Source organism: Aquila chrysaetos, chromosome 4, assembly GCF_900496995.4.
Source record: "Aquila chrysaetos chrysaetos chromosome 4, bAquChr1.4, whole genome shotgun sequence".
Taxonomy (NCBI): domain Eukaryota; kingdom Metazoa; phylum Chordata; class Aves; order Accipitriformes; family Accipitridae; genus Aquila; species Aquila chrysaetos.
The window spans coordinates 35,051,274-35,063,374 of record NC_044007.1 but is presented as its reverse complement, the minus strand read 5'-3'; the positions used below and the strand labels follow the sequence as shown (position 1 = coordinate 35,063,374).

The 12,101-nt window shown below is 37.9% G+C and overlaps 1 protein-coding gene across 5 annotated transcripts in view; it reads right to left on the bottom strand.

Moving 5' to 3' along the window:
- Window positions 1–12,101, bottom strand: part of JPH1 (junctophilin 1) — a 91,369-nt gene that overhangs the window by 74,632 nt on the left and 4,636 nt on the right. For all 5 annotated transcript variants that reach the window (XM_030012109.2, XM_030012106.2, XM_030012107.2 and 2 more), the window contains exon 2: window positions 8,899–9,655. In XM_030012109.2, coding sequence (XP_029867969.1) covers window positions 8,899–9,655 — 757 coding nt within the window. The remainder of the gene's footprint in view (window positions 1–8,898; window positions 9,656–12,101) is intronic.

Below are 12,101 nucleotides of genomic sequence, written 5' to 3'. Positions count from 1 at the left end.
TAAAAAGTGAACTTGGGCTGAGCCACCTCCTATGGAGTTACTTCAGCTTAGTCATAACTAAGATTTCCTGGTGTTATTTCTTTTTCCTGTGGAAGTCAAGTTTCTAACCACAAACAGGCATGAAACCTTAGCTCCAAATAAGAGCAAATCAGGCCTATGATGCATGTCTGCATCTGCCAAAAGACCACCTCAACAGTAAAAATCTTGCTTGTTTCCACGGTTGGATTTTAAGTCCTTTTGCGTAGCTGTAAGACTAGCATAATCCAACGCATTTATTTATGAAGTGGTCTAAAAATTCAGAGAAAGAGAAATCTTTGAAATTATTCACCCCAAAACCAGAAAGCAAAGTAAAAGCAGCAGCAAAACAACCTCTCCCTCATCTTATACATGCCAGTAAACTGAGGCAAGAACAAAGTGGAGGTGCTGCATTATAACAGTAAGGTAACTAAACAAGCCCTAGCAGCAGCCTACCAGATTCAGAGTGGTAAGAGAAAAGAGAAATATATCCCCTTTCTTCTTAAACTCCTAAAACAAAAGAGCTGAGAATTCGCATTTAACTGATTTCATATTAGCCAGATGCTAATAAGGAAATTCCTGGCTTTGAAGTACAAAACCGGAATACCATCTTTACCCATCAATCCCTGGTTTTAATGTAGTAGGACCAAAGTGTAGCACTCCTCACCAGAAACTCTTGGGAAACTAAGTGGAGGAAATTAAGATTAAAAAAAAGAGGAGAAATGCTTAAGTGAATAAAAAATTAGTTCAGAAACAGAATGATAGATTAAATGATTGTTTTTCCCAACTAGGAAGGTTATTCCACAGGGCTCAGGGCTGATGTTTATGATGTTTATAAATGTTGGGGAAAAGATGTGAACAGCTAAGTGGCAGACCTTCTGAATGTCAGTGTTACAGAAGAGAAGTCTGAGGGACAACTGCAAAGAAAGGCTGCACAAAACTCACTGATGACTCTTAAAAGGCAAATGAATTTCCATTTAAGTGTAAAAGTGATGTGCAAAGCAGAAAAACTCTAACTTCGTAAATAAAGTAAGTGGCTTTGAGGTGACCTCAGGAATGAGCTCTTGGGAGACTACATGTCTATAGCAAAACTGGGAAAACTTCTAAAGAGGACAACAAGAATAATCAATAGGATGTTTCAGATGTTAAATATTTACATGGGCTTGAGGGGAGACAAGCTCGTAAGGAGAAATTTACTCCTGGACACTAGCCATAAAGGCACCGTGCCTCTGCCTCCCCAGACAGTGAGAGCAGAGAGCTGTAGAAGAGCAAAGAAGCATAAAACATAACAAAGTACAAAATACAGTAGTAATAAATGAGGAAAATCATAGTAAGGTAGGCAAAAGAAAGCAAGTCAGTGTATGAAAATACATACCAATGTCTATTAGATGTATAAAATAGAAAAATGTATTAATTGCCAGAAAATGAACAGAAGTCATAATATGTATCACTGATCAATTAGTATTCACACAAACAGCATTACTCATTGAACTACACCAGTTTTCAGAAAATTAATCAATTGTTATTTGGTAAATACACAATTAGATCAACGTAGGGGGCATTAACTAAATCATTTAAATTACTACTTTTCTGCTATAGTTATTCACTGAAAAACATCCTACTCTGTAGAATACTGATCAACAATGTTCCAGACAGATGACAGCACATTTTCTTATTTCTTTGAAGAAAGAAGCTGGGACGGTTCTGTACTAACTGATTAGTCTTTGAGCAGAACATCAAGTAATTTACTCAAGCTCTGACTAGTACTACTAGCCATATATATGTAGTTGTACTAAATACAGTAGAAATATAAAATATCTTTTTGGTTTTGACAATATTTTTATAGCAATCAATAACGTAGGTCTAATGGCTTTACACTACAGTTCATATGTGACTAACCAGTACAAATTATCCAGATTTTGTTTTTTAAATGGAGATTTATTTCCATCACAGAAACTCTCCTGAAAGTCAGTAGAGACAGATGCTGTTTGCAGCTTAGCTTTTGAACAATTGTTGTAATACTGATCAAAACTGAGATGGTGTGGAAAAACTAAGGCAAGAATCTGCATAACAGCTCATCATCTTCGGCTAAAAAAAACCCACAAAAAACCAACATGTCTTTTGCTAGGGCATCTCAGTATCATCAAAAAAAAAGTATTAGTGTTTTCACATATATCTGCTGGGCTGCCACTGTAAAGATTCTTTCAGCTCCTAAATTAAGTATTCTGGAAACTGGGCAAAAAATCCTTACCCACCTGAACAAAGAAAAATTTCAAAAAGGTTTGTGTATTAAAAAAGCTTTCTTAGGTGGTTATTTTAAAAGCAGTGGTGCAGTGTTGGTTCATTTATGTTTTGAAAGCAGAGAACATTTTCAATCTTATATTAGCAATCTTCTGATTTTAAACAAGTTAGAAAAGCAACTCTGGGGTAACAATTCTAATGTCTAATACAAAGTAAGATTGGCTATACTCCAGAACTGCCTTTTTAAAAAAAAAAAAAAAAAAAAAATCCCTGTTCACACTTATGGCTGTAGGTAGGTGTGTTTGGATATAGGTAATTTGATCAAAAAGTTAAATAGCTGAGGCTTTCTTAAATTTCCAGCTGACGGACAGTACAGGAGTAATATCACGTATTTTCAGCCATGTAATCTTACTGCATTAAATACTAAGAAAAGAAATCAAATCTGTGCAGCAATGTTTATACAATTTGTATATTTCAAACAGATGTATTATTCATTCCCCAGCAAATAACAGAGGAACAGTCCAAGACTATATTCTTTTACCCATGAGTTGTTTGTGAAATCTGTCTGAAAATGTGCCCCACTGAAGTTAGTGCTATAACTCCCACAGGATTCAAGGAACATATGGTTTCCTCCAAAGAATGCAGAATTAACATTAAAATGACTATCCATAGTGGCTCAAGACTTATTTTTAAGTTTTACCACAGAATTTTATTTTTTATCTTCAAATAGACTATGTAGTAAAATGATTAAAACTGATTTTGTTTTGAACCTAAGGCAGTTCTTTGTACTAGAGCAAGCAGTCTTATATAAATACCTTTGGTATTTGTTGGATCCTATTCCTAAACACAATAGTCGTATTTCAGCTATAATAAGTAAAGCATCTCAAAGACGTGTGAGGCACTAGTCTTGCAAGTGTCCAGTTTAGTTTGTTGAGTAAAGTGAGATTGGTAGAGTCAGCTAAATCCACCACGGAAAGCTGTGTGTGGTGCACATAATTCAGTGCCATTTGGAATGATTGGCAGCTGCCATCTAGTGTGGACACAAACTATACTACCACATGCATATAATTCCAGCTCTCCCTAGTAATCACAGTTTGCTCAGGTCAAGCTGAGAGCACTGGTCACACAAGGCAATGAATGCAACGAAGGAACTGGCTACTAAACCATTCAGTACTCCTTCCTGACAGTTCCACGTGATTCACATAAACCCACCACATGCAGCACAGTACACCAAAACTTACTCTGAATTAAGGTTTCAGAAAACATAAGCACTGGTTTCTTCTATAACCACTGTACTGTGAACACTAGTGCTCTGGGGCGGACGACTGAGCTGAGCTGCTCAGAAGCAGGTGTGGCCCAGTGACTTGAAGCCAACGCTAAGCGCCCAGGCCCAGGCCCAGGCCCAGGCCCAGGCCCAGGCTGGGGCAGCGCCAGGCCAGGCCTCAGGGTAAATCAGAGCTCTCTAAATCAACCTCAGCGTCAAACATTACACAAGCCAGCTACTGGCTCCAAGAGGCCACTATGACATCAAGGGAGAGCAGGGACCCAAGAAAGTCCAGGCTGTGGCAGCGGGCTCACTCCCAAACAAAATACGAACTGTTACACTGGGTCTCCGCTACCAAGTCAATCCTCCTGCACCTTCCTCCTGTGGGCCCTCCACCAGCTCGAGGCTCCCTCGCAGCTGCGCAGAACAAAGCAGGCTGCTCACGACACAGGATCACAACCAGACTTTCGGGAGTTTCTATTACAAAAATAAAGGGTGAAACTAAGCCATTGCATCTGTGGACTTGGACACAAACATGTTAAAAATAAAATTAAGCTGTCTGAAAAAGCTACTCTGAAAAGGCAATTGCTGCAGAAAAGACACCAGTTAATCCCCATACAGTGCTCCCCTTAAAAGGTCTTCCTGACTAGAGGCTTGCTACTCACTGCTATCTGAGCACAGACAGCTAATTAACAAGGAGGAACTGCTCTATGTTATTAGTTGCAAGATATTAATTTTACTGTTATCTTGATCTCAGGTCCTTTCACAGTCTTTTGCCAGTTTCTTTCCGTTTGTTGGGCACTGCCATTTTCCCAGACTGCAAGGTTTCTAGACAGGGTCATTTGTTTGTGCAGTGCCTAACACAAAGGCACCATTATCCTTCACCAAACCTCAGATGCTCATGTAATGAAAACCATTACAATGTTGTTTTTCAGGTGGTCAAAAGTTCTCACAGCTTATTATGACAGTACACCTTACTTAAAACTCATTGACAACTTTAGAGTAATTAAAAGTATTTAGCTTCTGTGGAAAAGAGAATAAAAAAGAAGCTACAATTCTTAAACCTGCCTGTTTTATGACCTGAAAGATCAATGGAGTACAAGGAAGATTATCAACAAGGAAACATTTTTTCTTTTGATTTCTTTCTCCCTTTTCCTCCACACACTATCTTCTGATTCATATTTCTTACTCTTACTTTACTTTTATCTTGTCCCTCTGTGTCCCTGCAAAGTTTTTTTCCTCAGAGAGTCAACACTTGAAGGGAATTTCTAGTTGAGCATTAGCTGGAAAAAATCTGAAGGGAGAGGAAAAAAAAAGGCCTGGCTCCGAGAGCTCAGTTCTGAACGCATAATATGACTTTTCTAGAAAGAATCTGGTACATGAAGTGTTGTATGTAAACAAACATCATTCCTTCTGCTACATATTTACTTACAGGACTGATCCATTTAAAACGACCCAGTGATACTGAGTATTAGAAGGTAAGTTTATGTTCAAACTCTGAAAATTAATTCCAAAAATGTTACAGTTTATACCATCATAAGTATTGATGAAAGCAAAGTTAATATAATACACTAAATAGCTCCTCTAATGAGAGCTTAAGTGATTTTCATACTAGGAAAGAAGTGCTCTAATATAACTCCAGTTCATACTGCACTGCAAAGGGGTATCTCCTTTGAATAAGGCACAGGACAGCAATGAAAAGGAAGTTCAAAATCCCTACGGTGAGAATTATTTGATATCCTCAAAACAAGTTTCTATTTGGCTCTTGGTTGAGTGGACATTTGGGGCTTTTTAACATCTTCCAAAGGCTCTTCCAAATGTACATCTTCCAGCACTTGAAGCATTTCACATGTGCTTGAAATAACATAGAAAACAATTTATTAAAAATTTCTGGAAGGCAGCTTTTCCTTTTAGACACCAAGACCCAAAAAAAGGCATATAGAGTAAACCTGTCTGCTTTTAGCACAAATGGGCTAAAGATTAATTTGAACTAATTACTGCCTATAATAATTATTTTTAAAAAGCCTTTTAGTATTTTGAAAGGGAAAAGTATTGAACATACTTCTGAAATTCCTCAAATTCTGGGATTTTTACATTTAAGCCTTAATACTTTGTCTTAAATATAGCTAGTAAAACTATAATACACAATCAAGACCATTAAGCTGCACTATCATTTTAAAAGCATTTGTATTCATTGCTAATTTACTATCTGTTTTGGATACAGATCTGCGTAGCAGAGGCTGGTTACTATTTCCCTAATAGAGCAGCTTCCTATACATCACATGATTTTGTGATCTGATATCTTCTGAGAAATGCTGCTGTTATATCTAGAACACCTCAATACAAATGCCTCAAAACCCCAAAGGCTAAGTCAGGAGGGCCAATGTAAATTCAGGTTCAGAGAAGCACTATTTACCCCAACTTTTAGATTTTTCTTTGTACACCAAACTGCCATTTTAGATAAAAGAAGACGACACAGATTATTAAGGAGGACTTTTAGACATAAAAAGACATCAGGAATATAAAGCTAAACAGTGGTTGGTCTTGTTGATGACTGCGTGGACATCTGTCACAGGTCAAACTACCAGCCAAACCTGTCATGACCAGCAGGGAGCTGTGAAGAGGAGTACGGTCTGGTTTCATTTGGCTGAGCAAACATTTTGGGAATAAACAACACAGGAAAAACAGCATACAACTCAAAGCTGTGTTGAAAAGGCAGGTATCTGTCTGAGAGTCAGGGTTTCTAGCTCTTTGGAATGGAAACCTGGACATTTGATGGTTTTGGGGCTGAGAAAAGGTCTATCTAGAGAGTTCTACTAATGGAATGGAAATCTACAATAATCATGCATTGCTGATGACATCTGCCAGGTATGAAACACAGAAGGTTTTACAGGCCAGTGTGCGGTGAGGTTATGCCACATGGGTAGAACTACCTTTACACATTACAGAAATGAAAAAAGGCACTCCTACACTTTTTTGCATAGTAGTGATTGTTAGGAAACAGACAAGACCACCACCCTCACATTCATCTAAGACAATGCAGGAATGATACTCTCTGAAGGATTAATATATTATTAATGTATCAGTTTGGTAAAAAAGCAGTCCCAAACCAATACTGGTCCTCAAGTTTCAGTGGGACAGAAGCAAGTTCTTTCATCCTGAAACCATACCAATCCGGTCAGCCTAAAATTAAGCCACTGTTCAAAGCGGAAGTTTCCTCCTCAATGCTATTCTAGAATCTCTTCCAGATGATCTGGCTCTTAGACAATCAGCGCTACTGACTCTGCCAATATGACAGTCCCTTTTTTCACATAATGCCACGGCCTTGCTCCCACTGGCTGATACTAAAGGCAATTCTGAAAACTTGAGAGATGGGAAGGGTCGTGTCGTCCTTACCAGGCAAGTCCAACACACACTCAAAAGTGAAGTTAATGTAATCTTTATGCCTGATGTTGCCTGACTAGGTGTCAGGTCTCTTTGCCTTTGACTCAGTGCCAGTACAGTTAGTGCAAAGGCTACTAAAAGAGAGGAAACCTGAATCTGAAATCTTGCTATCCATACTGGTAGTCATGGGACTGTTTTGGAGAGATTCTCAGCTGAAAAACCAAAGGAATAGCCCCTGGTCACAGCTGCCCTACAACTGATGCCTTCTCTTGTTGCATTTTCAAAAACATCTTTTCAAGAAACAAACATTGTTTTCATGGACTGTTCCAAAGAAGCAATTTGACCTCTGACCTTCACCTAAAATTGAAGGGAAGGAACAGCAAACAGAACACTTCAGAGACATGTCCCTTCTTGAAGAGGAAGTGCATACACTGTGGCTTGTAACCTAATGGTCTCAGACTACAGCTTTTTAATAGCTTTACAGGTACTCAGAGCGGTGACTCCCCCTATCCACACATTCCATCACCTCAACTTTTTCAGAACTAGGGCTTATTATGTACTGACAGAACATGAATGGGATCCAGTAATTTCTTAAAAGTTAGCCATTACTGATCTGCTTTGCTAACATGGTATGCTGTCATATAATGGCTTACATATATTTATAGAAGTAATTGAGTATATGCTACCCTCTAGTTACTTAGGTGACCAATGCTCAGAAAGGTTCTTTAACAGTATGCTAAATTCTTCGTGTTTGTGTCTCAACTACCTTTTGCTATGAGCCATCCATGTATTCAAGCTTTCCCCCTTACACAGTTTTTGGCCTCTTCTGTATTATTTGACTGTCAGAAAAACGATAGTCACTGAGCACACACTAGTGACCACACTAAATCAGGAATCAGTTGTTCAGCTCTAAGTGTAATGTGACATCCTCTTTCTAAAACAGCATGAATATTTTCTTCCATGCACACTTCTAGGCTCTTTTTTTGGTCCACAGCATATTTCAAGAAAAGCCTGCCTGAGGAAACAAACTAAAACCAACAACAGAGAAACTGCCACAGAAACGTATTGGAAGACATTAAAAATTAAACAGCTCTTTAAAGAGCTCTCAGACTTAATAGTAAAACCTATTAACATTGTCTATACTGATTTCATTTGTAACAGTTCCACTTCTAACCAACAACCAAGCAAAGCTGTCTGGAGTTCAAAGTGAAAATGGCGTTTTTTTCCCCCACTACTACTATACCCGTGTACTATACCCGTACACTTCTCCCGTCTCAAACACTTGGCAGGGGGATAGGGAGAAGACGACCACCACTATTTGAAGTGGTGGTCATAAGATACAGACGAATTCAGACTGCAGGAGAAGCACGCTCCAAAACGAAAGAGTCCTCATACAGAACTCTTTCGGCAGATACTGTCCTGGCAACTGAATCAACAGTCTCTAAGCACAAGAGCCTTGACCATTATTCTTACACTGTTCATACCACAGTCTCTCAGATAAACAGGTGCATCTTAAGATGCTCAATGGCAAATGGGCAACTTCAGTGAGTCTCCGATGCTACTCAAAAACTCAACACAATAAGCTTAACTGGAGCATGCTTATGGGAAGATATTCAATCTTCACCTCACATTCCCCAAATCATTCTCTACATTTCCTCACTAGCTTTATTTTCCATACAGGTTTAAAGGCATAATGCAGCAGTTCTTGAGTGAAAGCAGAAATGTATGAGAATGGAAATTTACTTTCAGAGTGTATTATGGAACATATACGAACATCTTTACTCAAATGAGTTGAAGTTTTAAGTTTCATATGTGTAATCCCACTAAGTCAATGGAGTTACGCATATGAAACTGAAAGGTAAGCAAGTATTCACTAAAGACATTTACACCCTTACACTTTTAAGTCTTTTGTCAAGAATAAGAGCTCACATATTGCAGCACGTTTTTGTTTCTGAAAATTCAGTGATGAACAAATACATTTTGCAATAACATACCTTGAAGTTGCAATTTCCACTTTGGTTCTTGCCATGGCAGCTGCTCGCTGTGCACCCTCTATTGCTCTATCCACCTTTTCTCTAGTTTTTGTGTTTCGTATTGGTATAAGTTGCTTTCTTATTCCACGGATCAAAACGTTATTTTTATATTTTCCCTCTTCTTTGGTGCCATCTGGAAACATGGTACATCCATATCCGTGCCTCCTGTTATTTAGCCATTCTCCTTCATATTTCATACCGTTTGAACGCTCACTAATACCAAAACCACTGCGCTTGTCATTCTTCCATTCACCCATGTAGGTTTCTGTGGTGGTGGCATCAACATGGTCTTCCATAGGGCAATAATCACAGTCACCGTCTCCAAAACTAATTGTAGAGTTGGCATCGCTAGAACTAATTCTGCTCATTGCAGCATCACTCCTGACAGAGCTCCGTTTGCTAGATATCGATGACCTAGATTCAGATTTTCTAAGTTTTATACTACCAAGAAGGGATCCTCTTCTGAATAAGCCTCCTTTTTTCTTAATGCCCATGGCTTCTGGATCACTGTGAAAATTGAGCACAAAACCTCCTCTTGTTCCAGCCGGACTGTCTGAAGTGACATCATGCAGAACAGTGCCATTGCTCTGCTCACTTCGAAGTGAAGCTAGAGACGTTCGGAGGGGTGAACGGATCACAGTTGCCATGCCATAGGGTACACTCTGACGTACACCATATCCATGTCGCATCCCTCCTGTCCATTGCCCCTGGTATGTACCTTTTAAAGTAATAAGGAGAAATTAAATTTAGGAAGCTGTAGAAGACTTAGCGCTCTACATCCAGTAAGCTACAGGCAATACTATGTTGTCAGCTCTGTTTTTGTTAAGAAATGCAGAAAAATCACAGCACATGACATGGAAGATAAACTACTTTTGTTACTTGTTTTTCTTATAAATAATTTTTCCGCTTAACAAATCCTTCATTTTTGCAGCTGAAGTAATGTATTCTGGCAACTAAGACACAGTAGCTATAATCGCAAGTATTTTTTGAATGGATCTGTCCAAGGAAAAAATTTCAAGACAATTTCTAAAGCAGGACTCCCTCAAGATTTTTTTAAGGTGGTCAGATGGGGAGGTGGTCACCAGAAGCAGAGCCACATTATATGCAGTCATCTGGGGAGGGAGACAGGGATGGAGAGAAGGGAGGGAGCAGGACACTTATGGCTCTTGCCTCCACCTGCTCCCAGAAAGAGCAAGCAGGAGTAGTAAATGTCCTGTCATCTTGGGTTTAAGGTGACTACAGACCTCTCCTTGTCAGGACGTACGTGACAATCCACTGAATTGTCTTGTCTTCAGATGGGCCTTTGGATCCACTATTATAAACCTCTATTGTAAAATTAAATATTTTCAAGTTTTTGCACGTACTTGAATGGAAGAACAAAACCTCAGTATATCTTACTCTTTATGAACTCTTGATATCAACACTTTTTGGTATCCCCAGTATCGTAAACACGGCACTGCATTCTGCATTATGTTGTGACAAAAAGATCAGAAACATGACTCCTTTAGCACTTTTTTTGCCTTTCATTTGTTCTGCAGTACATAAGAAAGACAAGGCAGTAATAAACAGAATATTGCACACCATTCTATCATAAACATGTTTCATTGTTGCAATCATAGCTATTTTTGTCATTTTTTTTAAACAGCAATATAAGGAAAAGCAACACGGTATTTGATATGAGAAGTCATGGATATCCATGCAAAGCTGCATCTGAGCCAAAAATCAGCATTATCAGATTACTGCTGCAGACAATTTTTTTTCTTGTATTCTTGAAAGGCATTTTCATTTTGACGAGATACATACTCCAGTGTCTGGTCTCTGAAAGCCATTTGTACTCAGTGTTCCAAAGGAAGGTGCCAGGAACCCCACAACTGGCATATACAAGATAATTTGCTTTCTAAGATTATTTCACTCTAATTCTCATTAAACTGCTTTAAGCTCCTCAAAATGAAGTCTCTCACCCACCTAGTGCTAGTTTTTTTTAAAAAAAGAGCTATTTTGAGTCTGAATATTCTTACAGAGGGATGAATAAGCAATCTTTAAAATATCTTTCTTTGATTTTGATCTGCTTTAATTGAAGCACCTATCAAAAACTATTCTTCAGAGAACTAAGTATCAAATGTCAAATTCACTGATTGACTAAATTTTTTGTGAAAATATTTGTGAAATACCTGTAGTTTTAGATGTAGCTCAAAGCTTCATTTGCTTTGAGATTCAATCTCCTTTGTATAAGCATACTATTTTGGTCATGTACACGTCAATTATCTATCAATTACTGCTTTACTGTATTACCTTTTCTGCTAAGTAATATTTCAATGTTAATACGCAATTAAATTTGCCAAGTGTGCTTTCTTTATTATATAATACTAGATAGGTTCCACAACATAACTATTTTGTGTTGGTAGAAAATTCTACCAAGTGGAAGGTTTTTGTTTTAACAGATGGCTGCTGACACAAACAAACAACTTTCTTATTTTCTTTCTCATTCTCTGTATCCTGGATACCTACTGCTGCACTCGTTGTAAGGGTGCTGAATCTAGAAACATGATTATTTTAAAAAACTCAGCATATGGAGAAGAACAAATAGAAACGGAGCATAAAGCACTGGCATGACGTATTCTGTAAATACTGCACAAATACAGCCACACTCTAAGTTTTTTTTCTTTATTAAACAGATATTTCCCAGAAATATATTAATATTTTATGAGCATAAATGACTACATTTTGTCCATAATTAAATCTGGGATCCCCCTAGTATCGTAATGATATGCTGGAGCTAAGAATCTGGCTATGTATTCTTACTGCTACATAGAACAATCTGTCTAACATTCTGCATCAGTTAAATTCATTTAAAAATAATAAATCTAATTCTAATTTTGATTATACCACAATATTACATTAGAGCAGCAACTCATAATTATGGCCTTCCATGTTGCTATTTGAGTGTCAGACTCGAAGAAGAATCAACTTATTTCAGGATGGAATTTTATAAAAGTACAAAAGGTCAGCTTTTTTTCTTACTAATATTTAGTTTTTATTAATAAACATGGAAAGCTCAAAAATATTTTGGACTTGTATTTTTCAGTACTCTGTCTAAAGAAATGGAAGTAGTCACTGTTGCCCATATGGACATTAAAACAAGGACAATTAATGTGCTGCTATTT